Source organism: Macrotis lagotis, chromosome 1 (assembly GCF_037893015.1).
Source record: "Macrotis lagotis isolate mMagLag1 chromosome 1, bilby.v1.9.chrom.fasta, whole genome shotgun sequence".
NCBI classification, from domain to species: Eukaryota; Metazoa; Chordata; class Mammalia; order Peramelemorphia; family Peramelidae; genus Macrotis; species Macrotis lagotis.
Window position 1 is genome coordinate 781,687,618 of NC_133658.1, and position 26,391 is coordinate 781,714,008.

Sequence of the window (26,391 nt, forward strand, 5' to 3'; positions counted from 1 at the left end):
AGCTGAAGACTTTATATTTTATCTAAAACTCTACCCTAAACTAAACAATTTTACACATCATCATAACACACTGACCACTGAGAGTTTTATTTATTAGCACTTATTTAGTTAAGTTTACAAGCAAATCTAGTCTTATTCTATAGATAAGGAAACTGAAACCCAGAAAAAATGAAATGACTTTCTTCAGGTCAACAATAGGTGGTAAGTGATAGAGCCAGTATTCAAAACCAGATCTCTGATTCCAAATGAGGTTCTTTCCATAATACTTCCTCCTTAAAATAGGTTTTAGAATTGTAATTTTGACTCTGAAAAATAATTTGAACTTGTCATAAAAAGAAAACATAATTTTGGGAAGTGGTTAAAAAAATGTTTCAAAAACCCCAGCAGACTTACTATCTTTATTGATCTCTTGATTTTTTCCGATTTTTCAGCATATTTAAAATCAAATTGATGGACTAGATTTACTTTAAAACATTTATAAGTTTGTGAATCTTTGCAAATATATTAATCAAACTTGTTGAGCATCTTGAATAAAGTAGAATGCCTGAGTTATATTTGGTAATTATTAAATTAGTTAAATTTGAATTTTAAGATGAAGAAAAAATAAATTTTTCTCACTTTAGTTTACTAAAAACAAAAGGAAAACTCTATCTGATTTATAAAATCTAATCAAAATAGTTAAATTTCTGACAGCAAGACAGAAAATATAACATTCTTAGAACAAAAATGATGGACTTACTGTATATGAGTACTAACTAAAAATTATAAATCTCAATCTTGGAAAAGTTTGTGGCTGCCTAGAAAAGGCTATTTCCTCAGAAACCATTGTTGCTATAAATAAATGAATGAATAATGAATGAATGAAAGTAATGCTGCTGTCAGAGCTGTTAAATTAGGCTAATTTAGAGAAATGTGGGGCTAGTTGCAATGGGGATAGTTGGATTCGTGAAGCATGAGTCCCCCCAAAAAAATCAGTAATGTAAATTGAAGGCATTCTGTCTAGAACTCAGGCCTTCTCTGTTAACTCAGAATTGGAGATATTTTAACTTGATTTCCCACACCAAATCTGCTTGTTCTTTGAACATTGTCCAATGCTGATGCAAATTTTTTTTGTATCCTATCTAGATACTATTTCTTGATGACTTCTGAGCTTCATACAACATATTCCTAGAAACCAATGCCATTTCCATATGACCAACAAGATATTTTTTTGGTCCTCCCAACTTGAAAAATACTATATGTAACACTGATCTTATTTTAAATTTTTTTCTCTTTCTTTCTCTCTTTCTCTCTCTTCTTTCTTTTTTTCTTTCTTTCTTTCTTTCTCTTTCCTTCCTTCCTTGCTTCATTCCTTCCTTCCTTCCTTCCTTCCTTCTGTCCATCCGTCCTTCCTTCCTTTTTGCTTTCTAATTTGGGAGACTTCAGTATAGAAAATGAATAGTATCTATGACAGATTCTTTCTCTATGACAGGTTATTTATCTATGACAGTTTCTTTCTCTGTTCTTGATCTTGCACAGCACCAGGAGAAGCATTTCATTGTTTCATGTCTCTGAAATTAAACAGTGTTTTAATACTGCATCCAATGCAAGAATTCCTTTAATATTGATTGTTATTGCATTTTTTATTTAATCTCTTGTGATAAGGAGTTCACTACCTTGTTGGAGGGGTAGGGAATTGACATTTCTTTTTACCAGAGAAGTCTGAATTTTTCTTTTTCTTTATGGGGTGATCACAGTGCCTTATTCTTAAGTTTGTGTTAAGTATTTGATCAGAGACTTTAGGTCAGTAAGTAAGAATACTGCATGAAAAAGAAATTGAAATATGAAATAAATATGAATTTTTTTAAAAAAATAAAACAAATTTAAGGAGAATAATAGATGATTACATCTTCAATGTGGAATTCATGGAGTTCTGGGTGGCCAGGGACATTGTCTCAAAACAATTAACACTTTAAAGATTAATTCCTTGCTGGCAAAGTATTTTCTAACCTGTGGACACAACATAAAGATGGAACCAGTTAAGGAACTGTACTTTCATCAACCAGGCTTTTTTGTTGAACATCAAGAAGATACGTGGCTGGTATTTGTCCTTTCCTGTCATTTCTCAAGGGTTGCCAGCTTTATATGTCAGAGCTGTCTTTATTATGAACCCAAAAACATTGGCATAAAAAGCAGGGTTACCCTGTCCTTTACAGCTTGAAAACCTAAGATTCACTCCTCTTCTTGGTTGATTTATGTCCTCTGAGGCAAATTTTTTCCAATTCCAGTAGGGAAGTTCCATTGGCATTGAATATCTGTTCTGGTGTGTAGCTTCTCTTCAATCAGTTTCTTCAAGGTTTTAGGAAACTTCTTAGCTTCTTCTTGATCAGCATATATCTTCTCTACCTTTACTTTTACATTGTATAGGCTAAACATTTTAAAAAAAATTTAAATCAGCCTTTACTAGCCTGAAAATCCATAGGGATAGACCTTTCACCTTCATTTTCCTTAAGGAGATCATGTAAGGATGCCATGTGCATGATCATATGGATGCCAGTCTACTAAAATGTTTCTTACATAACAAAAATAATGTTGTATCTTCTACATAAAAGAGATACAGGTCTCATAGCTTATGTACATGCTTTGCAGTTCTTGGTATACCTTCAGTAATAGATTCAAGAATTTTCTTCCCTTGTTTCTTGTTATACTTTATGATCAACTCATTAACACTAATCTGATATATATTATCAAAACTGTGGCAGGGAAAATGTCTTTTTGAAGGCAGATAAGTAGCACAGTGGATAGAGCTCCAGGCTTGAAGTTAAGACGTGAATTCAAATAAGATCTCAGATATTTTTAAGCTGTGTGACCCCAGGTAAATAATTTAATCTTATTTACCTCAGTTTCCTCATTTGCAAAATGAATTGGGGAAAAAGATGACAAATGATTTTAGTTACTTTGTTCAAAAAAAGTTCCAAATGAGGTCACAATCACACAGAACAACAAAAATGACTTCTTAAAAAAATATGAAGAATTCACGTTTTTCATACTAAAACTTTAGATATTTAAAGACAGAATGAATTTTGTTGGATACACTAATAGTAGAGATATAAATTCTTGTGAAAAATTTAGCAACTACTAGAAGAAAGACTAAGGTTTGTATATTAATTTCAGAACATTAAGTAAAAATTTCATTACATATTTTATCGTTCAGTTACAATTACAATTCATTATAAATTTTTATTCAATATAACAAGAGATCCATGATTTCAAAAGGAGAGGAAGTTGCATATTATCTCAGTAGACAATAAGAAATAATGCGGGCTAAATAGTTACAATGTGATGAATTAAGAGCTAGTTGAATGTCTGGAACCAAACAGCAGAGGTATTAATGGATCAAAAGCATCCTAGAAGGATACAGCTTCAAGCATCTGAACTTAACCCTAATATTTATAAAAGTGTTTACTAACAACAATACTTGCCAAATTTGTAAGTTATTGTAGAGACAGAAGGATCATCCAACTCAAAAAGAATCAGAATTTTTCAAAAATAAAATCAGGTCAGGTTAGAATCATCAAATTTAGTTTTAAAAAAAGGCCACTCATCTCCAGTAATAACATTCCCAGAACTGTTCAAGCTTAATTTAAATTAGATTTTCCATCTTGTTTTTTCTACTAAGTCCTTTTTTGTACCTCTAAAACTTCATTTATAAATTTAACTAAAATAACTTTTCCTTTTACCTGATTCATCTTGAAATGTCCCATATCCAAGTAAAAAAAAGTCAACAGAATTTGTGGAAACAAATTTGGGAAACAAGTCTCTATTTTTAAGAAATAAGTAATTGGTTTATTAAGTTCAGAAATTTAAGGAATTAAAATTGAAAAAAATACTTAGAGGTTTTAGTAGAATGAAAGAATGAAAGTCATCAGTGGAAACCAAACAAGATAATTCAGTTCTAAGTTACATTAACAATAGCATAGTGTCCAGGACAGAGGTGATAGCCCTGCTAACTTCTGTCTTAATTAGATCATATCTGGAGTAGGATACTCAATTCTTAAAGCCTAATGCATAGGGATGGCTAGGTGATGCATTGGATAGAGCACAGGACCTGGAGTCAGAAGTACCTAAGTTCAAATCTGGCCTCAGACACTTAATAATCACCTAGCTGTGTGGCCTTGGGGAAGTCACTTAACCCTATTGCCTTGCAAAAAAAAATAACAATAAAAAAACCCTAATGTATAGGTCCTCATATGTAGTCTTAAAATTTCCTAGCAAGAATATTAGTAATTTAATCAATATAGTAAACATACAACATGTCTTTTAGTACAAAACATGAAGAATTGTACCTTACCAGCTCTAAACCTTCTAATTCAATCTTCTCATTGGAAAAGCATCTAGTCCAATCTCCTCTTTCATTTTACAACTGAGAACTTTGAAAGAGTCAGTAGTTTATTCATGGAATCCACAGGGCATCCAACACCTCTATTTTTTTCATTCTTTCCCTTTTTATTTGTTTCTATGGAATCAGCTTACTTTAGAACTAATTGAAAATTTCTAGTTAAAATGAAGTTTGAAGTGTCCTGGAAATTTTATTAATGGAGATCATTGTGAGACCTCTTTACTATAAACCATAGTTTATAGTATATAAACCATATATACCAGATAGTATAAAACATAGATTAGTTGAGTTATGGTCAAATATCATGGTTCCAATTCCATTTCTGATATGTAATACAACCTACCTAGCACTTACTCATCTTACTCAGTAACTATAGGATTATTGTGAGAATTAAATCAAATAATATTTGGAAATAAGATATTTGGAAAGTGCTTAGCAAGCAGTAGGTCCATAGCAAAAACTTATTTTTTCCCTCCCTCCCCATTTCCCTTCCTCCTTTCCTTCCTTTTCTTCTCTTGCTTTTCCTTGCTAACATTTAAATTGAGCATGGGAAATCCTTTAACCCCTGTATCTCAGTCTCCTCACTCAGTGCCTAGCACACGGTAAACATTTAGAAAATTCTTCCTTCCTTCTTAAGACCTACCTATATATTCAGGGGAAAGCATTAATCCCTAGGAGTCTCAGTTTCCTTATCTCCAAAATGAAGATAGTAAGACCTAAGGTACCTTTCTCACATGGCTATTATGAATCTAAAATTAAAAGGACATGTAAATTGCTTTGCAAACTCTAAGGAATGATATGAATATGAGTTGCTACAATTAGAAGCCACATTAACCTAGAATAACTTCCATTAATCCTGTGGTCCAGCTTTTGATTCATTCAGCCAATTTTTACTTGATATTCTCTGCATCTATGCCAAATAACTAAGGTAACAATATCTACTCTTTCTTTATTCCTTTTCTGATCTTAAACTAATCAGTTCTATGTGTGGTTCTTGGTTTGAATACTGATTTGTTGGGACACAAGTAAAATGACCTGCTACTCCTATCTCTTTGAGGATTTGTCACATTTAGGTGGGATCCACACAATCAAAAGTTTTAGTGTAGTCAATAAAGTGGTAGATATTTTGCTAGAACTTCTTTGCTTTCTCTACAATCCAGAAATTGTTGGTAATTTAGTTTCTAGTTCCTCTGCTTCTTTGAAAGCCAGCCTGTCCGGTAATTCTTGGTTCACTTAGTGCTGAAGCCTAGCTTACAGAATCTGAAGTGTAATTTTACTGACTTATGAAAAGAGCATTTTTTAATAACTTGAACATTGTTTGACATTGCTCTCAAAGTTTGGGACGTAAACTGAGTTTATTCAATCCCATGGCCTCCTGAGTTTTTCAAATTTGCTGGCAAATTGCATGCAGCACTTTAGCAATTTCATCTTTTAGGATTGTAAATTGTTCAAATGGAATTCTATCACATTCACTTGCCTTATGTTAGGAATGCAATTGTGATTACCTAAGATTTTAAGATCTTCTTTAATAGTTCTTTTGTGCATTCTTTCTACATCTTAATCTCTTCCTCTTCTAAGTCCCAACCAACTTTTGTGTTTCATCATGACCATTTTTCCATGAAGCAGTTCTTTGATATCTCTAATCTTCCTGAAGAGATCACTTGTTTTTCTCATTTTATATTTTTCTCTTTTTTTGCATTTACTCATTTAAGAAAACCTTAGTTCTCCTTACTATTCTCTTGAACTTTGCATTCAGTTGGGTATATCCTTTGCTCTCTTTTTTTCCTTTTTTGCTTTCATTCTTTTCTTGGTTATTATTTGTTCTCAGTTATTTTTAAATCTCAACAGACAGACATATTACACTGGTATTACATGTATTCAACATGATTGACATGCATGTTTTTATAATTAAAATGATTTATGATGGAAATTCATGAGCAGATCAATACCACCAGAAATTATAGAAAGGTCATCCTTAAGGAGAGTAGATTTACTGATCAATAAAGATTATATAAGAAATGAATAGTAACTCTGAAATACTTCAGCACAATTGACAAAACTTTAGCACCATTGAATTCTTAGAAAAACACAACTTGATAGTTCAGATTGAGAATGTATATTCAAAAAAGATCCTTAGGAATTCAAAATATTCAGTTTATATGGAACATGATCTTTGGGAAAACATTATTGCCCATAATTACCTGAACCATTACATCGATTTTGAACAATTTAAAAATATGCTAATAGGTGTCACCATTCCAAATACTCAAAAACAACAAGCCTTTTAGAATGAAAAGCTTTCAAAATATGGATACTTATAGAAGAAATCAAAACCATGTGAGAACGGGATGATGTACATATTAGCCACCTTTCTTCCTGCTGCCAGTGTTCCAAAGATGTGTTCAATAAATTTAAAGAAGATAAGTTCAATTCTTTATACTTTTATTTAACTTAAAACATAATTTTATTGACCTGTGAAGTAGCCAGAGAATGTTAAATAAAAAAGAATAATAGTAGAAGAGCAGCTTATCCTTGGACTGTTTCCTATCAGAACTCCCCCTGAAAAAGAGGAGAATGAGATGAGCTATGATAATGATAATAGCTAGTAGTTGGTGATATGGCTAGAGAGAAGGACCTGGCATCTGAAATCCCTGAATTTTCAAATTCAAATCAAAACAAGTAGTAGTTTTGTATACTATCAAGACACTTGACCTCAGTTAATTTCAGTTTTCTCAACTGAAAAATGAGGATAATAAAGGCATCTACCTCATAGGGCTGTTGTGGGGATCAAATGAGATATTTCTAAAGTTTTTAGCACAAGGTCTGATCAGTAAGTATTACATAAGCATTTATTACTTCCCTTCCTTTTCAATTGTAACTCATATATATAGTTTATTTTGCGATTTACCAAGTGCTTACTCACAATAATACTGTAAGAAAAAAAAGTATTATTTCAATTATTCAATTTCAATTGGGTAAGATCAAAGCTCAGAGAAGGGAAATAACTTTTACAAGAATTCTAGCCCTAGAGCTGGAGTACATTATTTTTACAAATGAGGAAACTGTGCATCTGGGAGATGAAATCACTTGAAGGAACCCAGGCTACAAGCTTACATGTTATGCCTCCAAGATTTATGTTTTGAGGAGCAAACTTTCTTTCTGCAGATAATCGTGATCTCTTCTTATACATCTCTTTTTTCTTGATATTAGAAAAATGAATTATTAATAATGTTATAAAGTCACAGTGTCATAAAATGATTTCATCTCCCAACAGACTATTTGTGGATGATATCTTTGACATGGAACTATAAAGAACATATATAGTTCTTTATATATATGAACTGTGCAAGTTAAAAACTAGTTAGTCCCTCATTTCAAGCTTTATGTTAAAAGTAAAGCTGATTATTTGTGCTTATTGATATTAGCTTTTTTCCCTTTATTTTGGGGGCAAACACCTATATGTTTTCAATATAGCTTTGTTACTGGTCCTGTAATATTCAAAAAATAGACAAAAACTAAAAAGGAAGGTACATTTACTACACTAAGTTATAGCCAAACCTCAAACAAGGTGCTTTACTGTCTTGAATTGGCTCTTTTAAAAACAGGAACTGAGGAGTAGAGTTCATTATGAGAAATGTAAATGCAACTAAATTATTTTTCTTTTATTTTAATTTTAATTTTTTCTCTCCCCTTTACTTCATTGCCCATGCGGCTCTATTTTTTTGGGGGGGAGGGGGTTTTATGTTTACTCTTAAACAAGAATATTTTAGTAATGTGTAAAAAAACATTATTTGTACAAATAAGAATAAATAAATAAATAAATAAATAATATGAGAAATGTAAATGCAACTAAAATGATGTAGTAACTACACAGTGTGAGTGGTATATCTCTGTGTTTATGCCCCTATACAGAGGGGGCATAGATATAATCATTGTTCCTTGAATTATAATAGAATATTCTGGAAATTAATGTGTGTTCACATCTCTGAGGCCAGTATTTTCAAATCAGGCTGTATCAAGTGATTCTAATAAGAAGAATATAGTATAAATATAAGGTAGGACTACCCCAGCATAGGTTGTGGGACATATAGAGTAATTTAAATTTTTTGATGCTATTCAGGTGTAGGAAATAAGAATGGTGAATCTATACAGAAAATTTTGTTGAATCATTTAGTATCATGGGAATTTGGCTATGATTGATTGAAGTAGTCCAATGTCAGTAGTATTTAAAATCAGCAACATTAATGAGTCCATAGTTTCTACTATCATTTAAAAGATAAAATAGCAATACTCCTAAAACAATAACCCCCAAATATTTAGTTTGATAATATGGATTTCTGTTTAGCCATTCTAAGGATGTCAGCTCACTAGCTGTCTGGAGAATTGATCACCATAATAAAGCAAAAAAGCTCCTGGAAGGCAATAGTAATTTGATTCAGGAGCTCAGTTTAGACACTGAAATTTTAAAACACTTTAAATCCAGCTCTACACAGTTGATGGTAGACTCTCCTTGCCTTTTCATAAGCTGCTACTTAAAAAAAAAGTATTGCAATTCTTTGAGTCTAAAATACTACTCAATAGCTCTGTAGGCAAGTTATCTAAATATTGTTATCTCCCCGAGCCTTAAGCTGTGCTGCTCTACACACAATAGGAATTTAATACATATTTGTTGATTTATATTGAATTCTTTATTTTTTCTTTCACAGTGCATCTAACACATATCATTTGGAACGGCACAAACTCTTTGTGGAAGGCAATAGTATATTTTTATAATATTTAGAATTGGAGTGATGCCTCTAAGTTCAGATAATATTATTTGTTTCTTTCCCATTAGTATTTTTATTTTTTTAATCTTATTTATTTTAGGCAATGGGATTAAGTGACTTGCCCAAGGTCACACAGCTAGGCAAACTTAAGTGTCTGAGGCCAAATCTAAACTCAAATCCTCCTGACTTCAGGGCTGGTGCTCTATCCACTGTGCAACCTAGCTGCCCTTCCCATTAGTATTTGATACCCTTTGGTTAAACTAACCTCCTGAAGATTTTTCAATCTCTATAACTCCCAAATCACTATAATTAATATATACATGTACTCATGTATAAAAGGTACCATTACCTGAGAGATAATTGTCCTAAAAAGTTCACTTGAGCTAAGGTTAGCAGCAAAGATGGTCTATGGAAATTAAAAAAAAAAGAAAAAAACAGAGAATGGAGTGGAAGCAAAAATGAGGAAAGCTACACAACTAGTGTATTGGGGCTTTGATACAAAATGCTTATTACTTGCCATCACAAAAAAGTGACAGATTATGAATCTGCATTTTTCACTTCATAATCTAAGTTTTTCTGCTCAATTGGACTCAAAATAAAAACCAATTTCTTCAGTCCCAAATGATATTCAACAGTAGTATCCTATACCTCTACCACATTAGTTGTTTTATTTTAATTTCTGAAATTTCTCTTTTCCAAATTTATGCATGAGTAAGTGTTTCTTCAGATCTATTAATATTGAGGCAAAACTTAAATGGCACCAACTTTGGTGGAAACTACCGAAAGGCATTTGTATAAAGTCATAACATTTTAAAATGTTTAAACCAAGTGTTCACTGGCTTCATAGAGAAGATTTGTAAATCTTGGATAAAAGCCCCAAGCAATGTTTACCAAATGAAACTGGCATTTTCATGAGAGGAGACAGAATGAAGAAGATATACACATATTTATAGACTGCCAAGAATAACCATAGCATGTAAATCCTTTAATGGGCATTCTGTTTCTATCATGAAACAATGCCAGGAGGGAGGAAGTCCATTGCTTTATTTCAAAATGCAATTCACTCTAGGCTCAAGTCTTTGGAGTCTGCGTGACCATAAAGGTTAGTTGAAAGCTCTCATAAAGAGAAGGATTGGGCATCTCCTTCAGTATGTTCAAATGCCAAGACCCAAGCTCAAGTTCTTGAGGCAAAGAGTTGCATAGCCTTGTAAAACATAGTGAGAAATCCCACCCTTCAATTCATGCCAGGTAGGTGAGATATGGGGATTTAAGCCTGCCTTAGTTCTGTCATTCAATTTATATGAATCTTCTGCCAAAAAATAGTAATCAGAGTGCCCTTACTAAAATTTGCATGCAAGGGCTAGCTTATCTTTCAGTCTCACTAGAGTCGAGCTCCCACTAAACATTTGAATCAAACCGATCCAAAAATCACCACATCTACTGTACTCCAAATATAACATCAAGCTTAAAATATGGGAGATATTATTCATGCTTTTTCATGTGATGTATACATCATTTTGTTATTTCTCCTTTCCCATTTTATATGCTGGGCTTGATTTGAAGTCTATTGTGTGGCTTTTGAAAACATATTTAATATGTCATTTAGGAAGATTCAGACACTGGGAATCCTGTCCTCAATTTTCTTTGCTCTCCTGAAAATTCCAGAAGAGACTCACTCTAACTGGAAATGTTCTGATCCCAAGTCCTATTACCGCACACTTTTTCCTTGAATGCCTTCCCATATTTTCCAAGGATGCATTCAGTTTAACAGGTGATTCAATTGCTCTGCTTACATTTCTCATCCCAATATATCTGAGTATTTATTATGCATTCCTTTGTTGTTCTATGAATGTTAAGTTCCACCAAATATGGTCTGGCCCCACATTTTCCTATGGTTTCAGTCCCAACCCCTCTTGACCTTGTTCTAGACTCAAGCAAGAAATATATATTTATAAAGATCCCCTGCCTCTGCTCAGAGATTTAGAGTTTGAATGAATCTTAGAGATCATCAAATCCAACCTCCTCCTTTTGTCAGGTGAAGAAATGAGGCATGGCAAAGTTTAGTGACTTGCCTAGAGTCACAGAACCAGTAGCTGTCTGAAGCAAGATTTGAATTCAGGTGTTCCTGACTGCAGGACCTGTACTTTTTCCTCTAAGCTTCTTTTCTTGGTATGGAATAATTATCAAGACTGTTTTTGTTAATGGACCCCTTTATCACTCTCTTTTTAGACTCTGCCTAAATTCTTGATTCTAGGCACCTAATCTGTATATTTCTGAACTCATTGTTTCTGTATCTTTTATTCTCCAAGTACCTAGATAAGCCCATTCTTCCTCTCTTCCTCTGCTGATCTCCTGGACTCTAACATACACTGTTACTTTGGAACCTAAAATCTTCCTACTCTTCTCCTCCTATGCTGATTCTCAAAACTACAGACTCTACTACCTCACTATAGAACTTTTGATACTTTTCCAGTACTAACTAATCACTGTCTAGATTTGCAATTTCATGGTCTAGATTCACAATTTCCCTCTGGTATAACCACACTGTCCATGCAGATCTACCCTGGACTGTCCCAGTCTGCCATGCTGTTTATACCTTGCAACTACCAATGAAGTTGCCTATCCAAATGAAAAGATTGTTTATCATTTCTCTCTTTGAAAAAGAGGGGCAGGGGCAGGCTAGGGAAATAAACTTATTTGGACTATTATAATCTAAAGAATCTGAAATTTTGATACAGCTGCTATTACCTATGGATGACTGTGGAGGTACTGACATCCTGCAAGACTGAAGATATTCTAGCTTCTCTTGCATTTCAGCTATGATTTTACTGTCTGAAGCACTCTACAAATGCAGACTGAAATTCTCCCCAATCCCCAGACCTTATGCTTCATTTTAATAAAGTATTGCCATAAAATTTACAAAGTAGTAAAAAGTGTGACAAGTCTCATGCCCACTGCCACCCTCATTTTTCCAAGTATATCTAGAAAATGTACCTGACCAAAGCCTGATGTAGAACCACTCCCCCCAAAAAAGTCACAGTGGTCATTTAATCAAGTCCAGATCAGTATAGGGAAACAGAAAGAGAATTCTTTGGACTTTAGGGGTGGAATTAGACCAATAGTTAGCCACAGGGAGGTGTTGAGCACTCAGTGAGACAGTGTGCAAGCAGGAAAGAAGAGGGCCAAGACCCCAACCAGACCAGCCCAATCTCATGCAGGATGTGAGAGTCAGGGCTTCCTAGCTATCTGATGGGGTGAGTCCAATGGCAGTCCACTGTTGTTCAGACCTGCCATCAGGTCAGGAATCTTCAAAGCTCACACTAGAGAGAAAGCATCCATACTTTGCTCTAAGATTCCAACATTTTGGGACCTCTGAAAGCTTGCCATTTTTTAACCTGGGTTATGCCCAAGGACACAGAATGACTTAATGTTCAATACTTCCAGTAAGCAGCAGGATCACCAAGTACAAAGAATGGTACCAGAACACCAACGAGCAAAATCTCAAAAACTCAAAGGAAAATGTTTCTTAGGCACAAATTCATCAGTTAAAAATAGCAATTGTTCTTTTTTTTAATGAATAAATTAAAGGAGAGACCTAGGGGCAGCTAGGTGGCACAGTGGATAAAGCACTGGCCTTGGAGTCAGGAGTACCTGGGTTCAAATCCGGTCTCAGACACTTAATAATTACCTAGCTGTGTGGCCTTGGGCAAGCCACTTAACCCCATTTGCCTTGCAAAAAAAAACCTTTAAAAAAAAGTAGAGGGAAAGGAAAAGGGAAAAGGAAAAGGAAAGGGAAAAAATGGAGGCAGAGGGAAATGAGGAAATAGAAGGAATCTACCATTCACTTACTGAAAGAAACCCTGCAATGAAAAACTCCCTGCAACATTATAGACAAAGCCCAGAGCTTCCATTTTAGAAAACTTGTTGCAAGCAATAAGAAAGAAAGAATTCAACTACCAAGGAATCACACATAATTTAGATAAGCTATTTGATACAGTAGAGTACTAGATCTGGAATCAGGAAAACCTGTGTTCAAAACAGACTTTAGTTATGGGATCATGACTCTTTTTGCCTCAGTTTCCTTGACTGTAAAAGGGACCCACCTTGCAGGGTTATGTATCAAATTTAAAAAATAAAAAACCAATGCTTGTGCTAGCATTCTTAGAACATACACTATAAAAACTTTTTGGAAACTTCTGATCAAGATGGTGGAGAGAAGCCAAGCACTTTTTAAAGCTCTCCTGGCTTTCCCTCAGAACAAACATAAATCAAGCCATTTAACAGATTTAGGATAGACAGAACAGAGGGGAACATCTCCCAGCATGGTCTATCACAAGGGGAGCTTGGGAGTGCTGGGAGCAGAAAGCAGAGACCTGTAGGGGTGGTGGGGTGAGACCAGGGTACTAACCTGATAACTGCAGCAGAAACCATTGCAGTGTGCACAGTGAGTGGACAGGAAGAGGTTTAATATGGCTGTCCAGACATCTATCCGGACAGCTGGGTTGGTCTGAAAGATCCAGGTCCAGGTCCCTGTGTTTACAGCTGAGCCTCCATTGTTTCTGTGGGACGGTGTGAATTTCTCCAATATAAACACAGACGCAGCCCTAAGTGTGCACATCTTGCCCCAAAAGCCAGGTTTGGGCAAGCACTGATTAGTGGAGAGAATCTCTGGCTTTTCCCAGTCCTGACAATCTAGCCCAGATTATGTGAGAACAGCCAGGATTCAGTCCCAGGCCTGGCAAGTGGGCCACTGGACCTTTCATCACAGACAATCTCAAGAAAGTTTCTGATTCCTTACTGGAGGGTCCACTGAGTAACCCCCTGGAAGTCTTAGTCCCGGTGAGCAAGGCTTCTAGGGATTTCAAAACCAAAGGTCTGTGAATCAACCCCTCTCCCCCCCCAGCACAAGACCCTAGGAAAAGCTACATCCCAAAATGAAAAAAGGCCAGAGCTAAGTAGGTTCTATTGAAAGTTACCTTAGAGGGGTGGTTAGTTGGTTCAGTGGATAGAGCACCGGCCCTGGAATCAGGAGTACCTGAGTTCAAATCCAGCTTCAGACACTTAAAAATTACCTAGTTGTATGGACTTGGGCAAGTCATTTAACCCCATTGCCTTGCAAAAACAAAAACAAAAAAAAGTTACCTTAGATAGCAGGAAATGAATTATAGTAATCTACTGTTTGATAAACCCAAAGAGTTCGGCTGTTGGGATAAAAACTTTCTCTTCGATAAAAAAATTGCTGGGAAAATTGGAGGTTAGTATGGAAGAAACTCAGATTAGACCAACACCGCACACCCTATATCAAGATAATATCCAATTGGATACAGGATTTATACATAAAAAATATAAGAAAACTAGAAGATCAAGGAATAGTTTACCTGTGAGATCTATGGAAAGGGAAAAAGTGCAGGACCAAGGAAGGTAGAGAACCTCAGTGAAAACAAAATACATCATTTTGACTACATTAAATTAAAAAGCTTTGACACAGACAAAACCCCTGTAACCAAGATCAAAAGAAAAGCTGTAAATTGGCAAACAATTGCTGCAACTAGTATTTCTGACAAAGGATTCATTTCTAAAATATACAGAGGACTGGGTCAAATTTTCAGAAAAAAGAAATCATTCTCCAACTGACAAATGGTCAAAGGATATCCAAGGCAATTTACAGCTGAGGAAATCAAAGCGATCACAGTCATATGAAAACCTGTTCCAAATCACTACTTGTTAGAGAAATGCAAATTAAAGCATCTCTGAGAGACGAGCTCACACCTCTCAGATCGGCCAATATGACCAGAAAGGGCAATGATCAATGTTGAAAGGGATGTGGGAAATCTGCAACACTAATACATTGTTGGTGGAGCTGTGAACTTATCCAACCTTTCTAGAGATCAATTTGGAATCATGCCCAAAGGGCAACAAAAAATGTGCATACCTTTTGATCAAGCAATAACACTGTTGGGTCTATACCCTGAAGATATTATGAAAAAGGGTAGAAACATCACTTGTACAAAAATATTCATAGTAGCCCTGTTTGTGATGGCAAAGAATTGGAAATTAAGTGAATATCCTTCAGTTGAGGAATGGCTTAACAAACTGTGGTCATGGAACACTATTGTTCTATTAGAAGCCAGAAGGGATGGGAATTCAGGGAAACCTAGAAGGATTTGCATGAACTGATTCTGAGTGAGATGAGCAGAACCAGAACACTGTACACCCTAACAGCAACATGGGGGTGATGATCAAACTTGATGGACTTCCTTATTCCATCAGTGCAACAACCAGAGACTATTTTGGGCTGTCTGCAATGGAGAATACCCTCTGTATCCAGAGAAAGAATTGTGGACTTTGAACAAAGACCAAAGACTATTACCATCAAATTAGAAAAAAACCAGTTATTTTATTATGTAATTTTACTATCTCATACTTCATTTTTCTTCCTTAAGGATATGATTTCTCTCTTATCAAATTCAACTGAGATCAATGTATACCATGATAACAATGTAAAGACTAACAGAATGCCTTCTGTGGGGGCGGTAGAAAAGCAAGAATGGGGGAAATATTGTAAACTCAAAATAAATAAAATCTTTCTAAAAAAAAAAGTTACCTTGTAGACAAGGATACTAACTGCAAAAAGGAGGACAGACAGGAAATTGGGCGAAGCTTCATAGGAGAATATGAATTGTTCTCCAGCACAGAAAGATTTCTTAGAAAAGTTCAGAAAGGAGTTTAAAAATCAAATAAAAAATTTGGGAAAAGTAACACAGTAGAAAATTAACATCTTAGAAAAAAATTGGCAAAGGAAACAAATTCTTTAAAAAAACAATTGAACAAATTCAAAAAGAAAGTAATTCCTTTAAAAACACAAAAGGGCAAATGAAAAGCATAACAATGCTTTCCAAAATATAATTGACCCATTAGAAAAGGAAAAGAAAAATGAAGCAAATTTTTCTCTAAAATAAAAGATTGGAATCCATGAAAACTAATGAATTAATGAGACAGCAAGAATATATTAACCAAAAATCAAAAACACAAAAAAGTAGAAGAAAATTTAAAACACTTCAGTGGTAGAAACAACTGACCCGGAAAATAGATCCAGGATAAACAATTTAAGAATCATAGAATTATTTGAAAACATTGAACAAATAAAAAAAAAGATCCTGGACTCCATTCTTCAGGATATAGTTATGGAAAAGTCACCCTGATATCATGGAACCAGAAGGCAAAATAGTCTTTGAAAGAATACATTGATCCCTTCCTGAAAAAACTGACCATGTATTAGGGCATAAAAACTTCAGAATCATTGAATGTATCCTTTTTCAGATCATGATGCAATAAAAATCACATACAATAAAGGGCCATGGAGAGACAGACCAAAAACTACTTAGAAACTAAATAACCTAATTTTAAATGAGTGGATCATGCAGTGGATAGAGCACTAGCCATGGAATCAGAAGGACCTGAGTTCAAATCCAGCTTCAGACACTTAATAATTGCATAGCTGTGTGGCCTTGGGCAAGCCACTTAACCCTATTGCCTTGCAAAAGATAAAAAAAATAAGAATGAGTGGATCAAATAACAATTCATAGAAGAATTAATGATTTTATCCAAGACAATGACAATAATGAGACTAAGTACTTATGGGATACAGCCAAAGTAGTTATTAGGGATATATTATATCTCTAAATCCTTACATGAATAAAATAGAGAACTGAGCATGCAACTAAAAATGTTACAGAAAGAATAAATTAAAAATCCTCAATTAAATACCAAATTCAAAATTCTGAAAATTAAAGAGAAATTAATGAAATCAAAAGAAAGAAAATTATTGAAATAGTAAATAAAACCAAGAGTTGGTTTTATGTTAAAAAAATGAATAAAATAGATAAATCTTTGGTTAATTTAATTAAAAAAGAAAGATTAAAGCTAAGTTACTAAATACTAAGTTACAAAAATGAAAAAAGTGAATTTGCCACCATTAAGGAGGAAATTCAAATGATAATTTGGAACTATTTTGCCAAACTGTATGTCAATAAATTTAAGAATCCAAGTGAAAAGGATGAATATTTTAAAAATATAAATTGTTCAGGTTAAAAGAAGAGGAAATTGAATATTTTATACAAACATATGTCAGAAAAAGAAATTCAACAAGTCATCAATGAATACCATAAGAAAAAAATCTCCAGGACCAGATGAATTCACAAGGGAATTCTATCAAACATTCAAGAAGCAATTGGTTCCAATTCTATATAATTTATTTGGAAAAAATAGGTGAAGAAGGATTTCAGTCAATTTCCTTCTATGAAGTCAATACCGTGCTAATACTTAAACCACTAAGAATCAAAACAGAGAAAGAAAATTGTAGACCAATATCCCTGATGATTATGGATGCAAAAACTTTAAATAAAATATTAGCAAAGTGAGAACAGCAATTTATCCCTATGATAATATAGTATGATCAAGCAGGTTTTACACTAGGAAAAATAGGAGGAATATCAAGAGGATTATTGTCAAAAATGCAAAGGAAGGTGACCTAACCATACTAGATCTAAATGCATTATAAGGCATCAGTCATCAAACTGTCTGGTATTGGCTAATAAATAGAGTGGTTGATCAGTGGAATAGATTTGGTGCAAAAGAGACAGCTTTAAATGTCTATAGTAATTTACTATTTGACAAACCCAAAGATTCCAGTTTCTGGAATAAAAATTCACTCTTCCATAAAAATTGCTGAGCAAACTGGAAGACAGTATGGCAGAAACCAGGAATAGAGCAACATCTCACAACCTATACCAAGATAAGAACAAAATGGGTACAGGATTTAGACATAAAAGATAATATTGTAAGCCACTTAGGAGAACAAAGAATAGTTTATCTGTCAGATCTATAGAAAAGGGATCAGTTTATGAACAAAATTGAGGTGGAGAAAACAAACTGTATATTTTTGATTACATCAAATTAAAAAGGGTTTGTGCCAACAAAACCACTGCAACCAAGATTAAAAGGAATGTAGTAAATTGGGAAAATAATTTTACAACTAGTGTTTCTGACAAAAGTATCATTTCTAAAATATTTAGACAACTTAGACAAATTTGTAAAAATAAAAGTCATTCCCCAGTTGATAAATGGCCAGAGTATATGAAAAGACAATGTTCAGACAAAGAAATCAAAGCTACCTATAGTTACATGAAAATTGCTCTAAATCAGTATTGATTAGATAAATCTATATTAAAATATCTCTGAGGTATTGCCTCATACATCTCAGATTGGCCAATAAGACTAGAAAGGATAATGATCAATGTTGAAAGGGATGTGGGAAATCTGGGACACTAATGCATTGTTAGGAGAGTTTAGAACTGATCTGACCTTTCTGAAGAGTAATTTATAATTATTACCAAGGGGAATATAACTGAGTATACTCTTTGATCCAGCAAGAACACTATTGAGTTTATACCCTGATGAGATCATGAAAAAGGTGAAAAATCCCACATGTACAAAAATATTCACAGCAGCTCTTTTTTGTAAAATTTTATTTATTTACGGTAATGGGGTTAAATGACTTGCCCAAGTCACACAGCTAGGTAATTAGTGTATGAGAGCAAATTTGAACTCAGGTCCTCCTGACTCCAGGGCTCATGCTCTATCCACTGCACCACCTAGCTGCTCCTATAGCAGCTCTTTTTGTAGTGGCAATGATCTGGAAATTGAGGGGATGTCCATCATTTGGGGAATGGTTGAACAAATTGTGCTATAAGTATATGATGGAATACTATTGTTCTATAAGAAATCATGAGGAATGGGATTTCAGAAAAGCCTGGAAAGAGCTTCATGAATTGAAGATATGTGAAATGAATAGATCCAGAAGAACATTGTGCACATTAGCAATCAGCATAATGTGATGATCAGCCATGATGAACTTGTTTATTTCAGGAGTACAATAATCAAAGACAATTTTAAGGTATTTTTGATGGAAAAATACAATCCATATCCAGAAACTGTAGAGGAAGACCAAAACTTGTTATCTTCAACTTTTAAAAGTTGTCTTATGTATTATGTCATTTTTTCCCTCTCTAATGTTTTCTTTCTTTGTTATGGACCTGATTCTTTGCAAATAATATTTTCAATTTAATCTATGTTTAGCATAGTTGCAAATGTAAAATTTATATCAGATTGCTTTCTGTCAGGAGGGAGGGAGGGAAGGGAGAGAGGGAGCAAAAGTGTAAAACCTTGCAAAAATGGTTAATAAAAACTATCATTGCATGTAGTTGGAAAAACAAAAAAACATTCACAAAGCTAAAAAAATACATACTTGATTAAAATATCTACTTTAAAAATTAAAAAAAAAACCTAATTGAATTGATTGGTGATCTTGGGATATTATGTTTTTGAAGATAAGAATATATAATCTTACAATCAATAATAATTTATGCAGCAAAATCAAATATATGCCTAGAAGGAAAAATACAAATAGAAAACCTTTAAATATTTCTGATGAAAGATCAGAACTGTGCAGAAATTTAAAAGTTCAAATACAGAAGTTAAAAGAAATACAAAATGGTAACTACTAATGATCAATCCTAACAGAAAAAAAAATAAGTATAAACTGCTTAAATTCTATTTGTGAGGAAATGACTTTTGTATCACCTCTAAAAGCTATTTTCATTAGTAGTCATAGAGGGGGTTTAGTTAGGCAGAATACCTAAGAGTGCTTCTGGTATATCTTAAGTGCTCTTCAAAGAAGACTGGAGGAAGAAGAATGAGGAATACATTGGGGTTGGAGATAGGGAGAGAAATGAAGATTAAGGACAATTATCTCAATTTGGGTGCACAAATTAATGTCTATATACAAATAGAAGAAGAATGACTAACACTCAAACCCCACTCTCATCTAATCTGATCAAAAGAAGGGAAGAATACACAAACACACAGTTAGATAAAAAAACTACACATAATCAACAGGGAAATAGGAGGGAAAGAGAAAAGAGAGAAGACTAAAACAGAAGGAAGATTAACTAAGAGATTAGTAAACAATAACTCTAAGGTTGTATGACATACTTATAGAACTTTAAGAGGTGACAAAGAATTGGAATCTAAAGGAGTGCCCTTCCACTGGGAGAAATGGCTGAACAAGTTATGGTATATAAATACATAAGATATTAAAATACTATAAGAAATTATGAAAAATATAAAAAATTGATACAGAAAGAAATGAACCAGATAAATAATTTATACTATGATAACAATACTGTAAAGACAAATAGCTTTGATAGACTTAGGAACTCTGATCAGCATAATGACTAATCGCTATTTCAGAGAAATCACGGATAAAACGTGATATATACTTCCTGATAGCTGAAAGACTCAGAGTGCAGAATGAGACACACAAACACACACACACACACACACTCACTTCCCTTTGAACATGGAAAGCATAGAAATTTGTTTTGCTTGATTATAAGATAAAAAATAAAATGGTAAAACACTTGGTATCTTTGTCAAGAGAACATCAGAGTTGCAGAGGACTAAACAACAAAAACTCATTTCTAACTTTTATTTTCTTTTTCATTCTGAATTGGAAATAGAGAGAATTATGGAAGAGGAAAGAAAGTGAAATGATAAGGAATTAACTGTGTACTTGCTATAAAAGCACAGTGTTGGCAAATTTGAGAAGAATCAGAATTAGATCTAGATTAGGCATCAGACAGTATTCATAAATTCAATAAGGCTAAAATTGATCATAAAATATTGCTTGCAAATGGCTTCCTTTTATCATCTGTAAAGTGATTTCTATAAACATTTGTATATATATATTATTTATCAATATGAACATTTTCCTCCACTAAAGCTAATTCTTAAGCATTTTCATGTCATAAAATTAACCAATGTGTCTTGAAAGGGATTCCATCAAAGCATAAATTCTAGAGGTTCTACCAAGCTGGAAAAGATTTAGATATGATCTGTGCAAGGAACTAACTGTGCACTTGATATATAAGCACAGTGTTGGCAAATTTTGAGAAGAATAAGAATTAGATTGCGATTAGGCATGAAATGATGAGTGTCCTTGGTCATGGAACCTCATAAAACAATTCATTTATAAATTCCAGAGGAATTATAATCTGCATGGTCTCCAAAGACATTTGTGCAGAACTGAAAATAGTTATTTTCTGTTCATTGGATGTTTAATATTGCATTCCTGAGAATCCTTAATAAAAAATATTCTGTCAGCACACTGGCATTACTGAAATCCTGTTTTCCTAATTTAATGAAAATCAAAATCACAATCCATGCTTCATTTTGAATTTGACTCTTTATCACCCATCATTAATATCTTTATAGTCAAGGAAGTTATGTTTGATTTTCTCCGTGCATAATGTATGCTATTATCTATATCCTGTTTCCCACCCTCCAGCAAAATAGGTGAGTTGAAGATTTTATCAGAGCTATTTTTTTTATTATGTCCTAATTTAGTTAAAGTCTACCTTACCATTGCAACTGGTTGCTGTATCATCTCCCTAATGATAGGAAAGTGTGAAATAATGAGACAACCAAGGGAGAGACAGGACCTTAAATTTAAACACTTGCATATTATTTTGACACAGTAACTTTTGAATATATTATATGAGGCAAAGCCACAAATCATCCCTTTTGGCTCTAAATCTTTTACTTGGTTTCCTTTTTATATTTTTACAATAATTTTTCTCTGTGTTATTATATTAGTCCCAAATCAAAATTTAAGATCTTCCTTTGGTGAATTTGGGATTGAGTGGGGTGGGGATGGGGGAACAACTTTGCTTTCTTATAAATGAATTTTTAGTTCATAAGATATTGTGTATCTATAATGCTGAAAACATTTTAGTACTGCATAAATCTTAATGATTGGGAACAGGTGTACCCACTATATTCTCCCAAATAGATTAGCACTACAAAGAAAAGGACTAGAATTCCTCTCAGTTTTACATCAGATGTATAATGACTATTAGTGTACAGAAACAATTCAGGTTTAGAAGCTTTCTCACCTATTTCCTACTGTGTGATCCCTGGCTAATCACTGAATCAGTATAGTCCATTTCTTCATTTGTAAAAATGTGAGAAATTGACCTAGATGATCTCTGAGGATCTTTCCATCTCAAGATCTTATAAAAATAGGATTACTTAAATTTTAATAAACAATGGAAATTTTCTAGCTATACTTTGACTATCTCACTTTCTTTTTGACTTCTAAGATAGTTTCTTGCCTTAAATCTGTGATTCTAATTGAATGAGACCTTTGGAATCTTGGGTAAATCATTTAATTTTGGCAAGCTTAAACTTCCTTATCTGCACAAGAAGGGAATTAGATTATATAACTTCTGAAGTCCCTTCTGGTTCTAAATCTCTGATACTATTTCCGTGGTGGTATTATAGAAAGAAGGGAATTTGAAGTCAAAAGACTGGGTTTTCAATCCTGGTTCTGCCTTACATTATATAAGTGATATTGGACAAATCTTGGAACTTCCCCAATTGATAGTTTCCTCATGTAGAAAAGAAAGGGTTTTTTTGTTTATTAATTTTATCTCATTCTAGATACTATAACAATGGTGTTACGTAAAATAATATATCTAGATTTAAAAGATCAGTGTTGAATTTCATCTTCCTGTCACTCTTTCCTGATATTGCCCCCAAGAAGAATCCCTAAATATATCCTCCATAAATAATTTTTTTTATTTTTGTTTTTTATTTTTTGTTTTTTATTATATTTCTTTTTTAAACTCATTTCAGCTTTTTTTTCTTCTTTATTCCTGATTGACCCTTCTCTCTCTCTGGCCACACCATCTTCTAGTTTTGTTTTGTTAATTTGTATCTCTCCTAATTTCATCATTAACTATTACTATAATGTCAATTCCTTAAGGTCTAGAGATTATTTTTTGCCTCTCTTTATATGATCAACAGTTAGCACAGTACCTGAAAAATGTGTTGAACATGCACAGTCAAAGGACCTTCCCCTCTAAACCATTCCTCCTATACCAACCATGACTACCTTGACCAAAGGTTCAATAATTAAAATAATGATAGTAATTCATGATCACATAGTATTTATAAAATGTTTTAAAATTTGCAAAGTACTTTTCATAGGAAAAATTTGTGTGATACATGACACAAATATTAATATTCTGTTTTTGTTGATGAGGAAATTGAAACCTAAAGAAGTTGTGACTTATTTACTCATAATTTACACAGTATGCATATGTTTAAGAAGGGACTTAGCTAAAACCTTTGCAGCTGACTTACTCTGCAAAGGAGCTAAAGAAACCAAAAAAACATCACAGCTTTCTCTCACGGAGGCTCAATAACATGTCTTATCTTACATTCTCTGGCTCAAGGTGGAGGCTCCAAAATAAATGTGTGGGTTCTATTTAAAGCTACTTTACATAGAAAAAAATTATAAAAAAAGAAGTAAGCATCTATGTGAATTAGGAAAGCAGGAAAAAAGAACTACTATTTATCCCCACACGAATACTTGCCCTTTTAAAATAAAACATTAGTCACTGAAGGGGAGAAACCCACATGAAATTCTCCGCACAAAAATATGGGCACATTGATTTGACAGGTGAGGTGCTAAGAGCAATATGACACTAATATGACTTGATGGGAGGGAAAAGAAGAATCTTCCTTACCAGATCAACATATGATTAATGCATATTATGAAATTTCTTTTTCATTTATTCTATAGGGAAAATAGTGTTGCTGCTACCATCAGTTATAACCCAGGTACAAGTAGGCTGTTCAGAGGATAACCTACTCTAATATTCTAGTGTATTTGTTGCTAATCACTATTTAAACTTCCAAGTGCCAACTGCAGTTTAGTTAGAATCTAACTGCAGATTCCAGCTCAATTCATCATTACTTCTCTTTCTTTAGCCATCAGATTATATAATGTCTAGTTTATGTTGTGGAAAACTCCCACTTTCTAAAAAAGGTTCATCACAGAGTTATAAATAGTCCAGACTTTGGCAAATTCAGGGGTTGCTCTTTTTACTGTAACGAATTCTGACTGACAGTTACAAAGAATTCGTATTCTTGTGTAATATCAGTAGGAAATAATCAAAAAATCAAAATATTTGAAAATGCAGGAAATCAACCCTTAACAAATTTAATAGGTTTATGAGAATGGCTTTTTAAGCAATAATACTTTAAATGAAGATATCTGAATTAGAGCACTACTGATCAATCAAAAATATTTTGTAAGAAAACATTTTCTAACCTGAAAATTTCATCATTGTGACAAGTCATTTTGACATTGAAATAGGCATTATCATAATTTATTTTGAATGGGAATTATAGATGTAATAATTGAAGTTATATTTACCTTGTAAATATCCAGAAATCCACATTGGTGATCAAATCTGGTATATAGCTCATTCAACATGCTAATAACTTGCATAGGGGTACACTGAGCACAGATAGCTGTGAAACCCACTATGTCAGAGAAGAGCATGGTGACATCATCAAACTTTCTGGCCTGCACTTGCTGCCCTTGCCATAACTGCCGAGCTACATCTCCAGGAAAAATGGAAAACAGAAGGTCCACTGTCTTCTTTTTCTCTTCTTCCAAAGCCTGGTGAGTTCTTTCTAAAGTTGCCTTTAATTTATCCATCCTCTTCTTTAGTCCATCTTGGGCTTTGGCCTGCTCCCCAACCAAAATCACATCCCGAGTTGCATCATGGATGGGGATATCTGAGAGATGCAGGCCACGGCCCATGAGTTCATCCAACTTGTCTACGCATGGTGAGCCCAAAAACAAAATAGAATTTGATTCTGGAATGTGGATCATCTGTCCTTTGACTTCCATCACCTGAAAAATCAAAATGAAATTTAGATGGGTATTTTTTTATTACAGGAAAGTCTCTAGGTGCTTCTGAAAAAAAGATAATGCAAAATGCTACTATCTTTGAAATCAGTTTCATCAACATTGAATGTAACCCCTCAGCCAAGAGCAAAACTGGTCACTCTGCCCAACTATTGGTGCCATGAATCATTGCTAAAGATCCAAAAAGGAAGGGTAAATAGAGGTAGAAAAATAGTCCAAGTTCCATTCATTATCCATTAACTTCCAGAGCTAATTTACAAAAAAATATTCACTGGTCTTGAATAACACTAATCTTAAGTTATGTCCATGTGACAGAAAAATGATTAGTCAGAAAAAAATTACTCTACGTGGCAAAAAAAATCAGCAACCTAATTGTTTAATATTATAGAGAGCAAATGGTTATCTAAGTGAACTTTTCACAATGCATTTCTATGACTTTAGAGGTACAGTCTCAGGGAATGTAACTGCTAAGTATGAATGACAGGAAGCATAACATAGAGGGCCAATTTGTAGTCAGAAAGACTTGAGTTCAGGTTCTGCTTTGATGCTGATGCTTAACTATAGGGAAATCCCTTAACTCTCATTGTCCCTTGGACCATTCTCTAAGTCTATAAGTTATAGATGAGTGGTTGACTTGCAGAACTGAAGAAGTTTCCTTATCAAAAATTCTATACGTTGATAAAATCTCATAAGTACATCTTTTTAAAAAAATCTCTGAACCATGACAAGATTACATTAGACATTTCAACAATTAATTGTGATTTTTTCCTAAATGGACATACCTATGAATTTGTAATCAAGTATATATATATATATATATATATATATATATGCATAAATGTGTGTATATATCTATATATGTGTGTATATATACACTATATTGATCAATGAACAAATTGATCGATATAGACATATGTTGCATATGTTTGTATAGATTCTCACTATATCATACATAGTAAGAATATCAGTTTGATTGGATGGTGGCTTATATGAAAAGTAGTATAATATATCAAGTCCGTAAAGAAAGGTGAGATTTAGAATATGAAGGATTTTAAATGTTAAACAGAGTTTCTATCTGAGACTAGAGATAATAGCAAGTTACTGGATTTTATTGTGAAGGGGAATGATATGATCAGATCTGAACTTCAGGAAAAGTACTTTACTATGTGGAGAATGAAATAGGGCAGGAAGGAATGTGAGGCAGAGAGAACACTTAAGAGACCCAAATAATTCCCTTCTAGCTCTAAATCTATGACCTCCAGATCCTCTCCCCCCCACCAAGAAACAGCTTCAACAAATGAGAGACAACCTAACAGATGAACTGCACTAAGGATAAAAGGACAAGATGATGTCTTCTTAGTACCCCTCCCAGATATAGCTCATACTTTAAACTTAACCATCTT

The 26,391-nt window shown here is 33.6% G+C and overlaps 1 protein-coding gene across 3 annotated transcripts in view; it reads right to left on the reverse strand.

Moving 5' to 3' along the window:
* The window catches only part of GUCY1A2 (guanylate cyclase 1 soluble subunit alpha 2), a 406,888-nt gene that overhangs the window by 149,396 nt on the left and 231,101 nt on the right, over nucleotides 1-26,391 (reverse strand). For all 3 annotated transcript variants that reach the window (XM_074216597.1, XM_074216599.1, XM_074216598.1), the window contains exon 5: nucleotides 24,488-24,973. In XM_074216597.1, coding sequence (XP_074072698.1) covers nucleotides 24,488-24,973 — 486 coding nt within the window. The remainder of the gene's footprint in view (nucleotides 1-24,487; nucleotides 24,974-26,391) is intronic.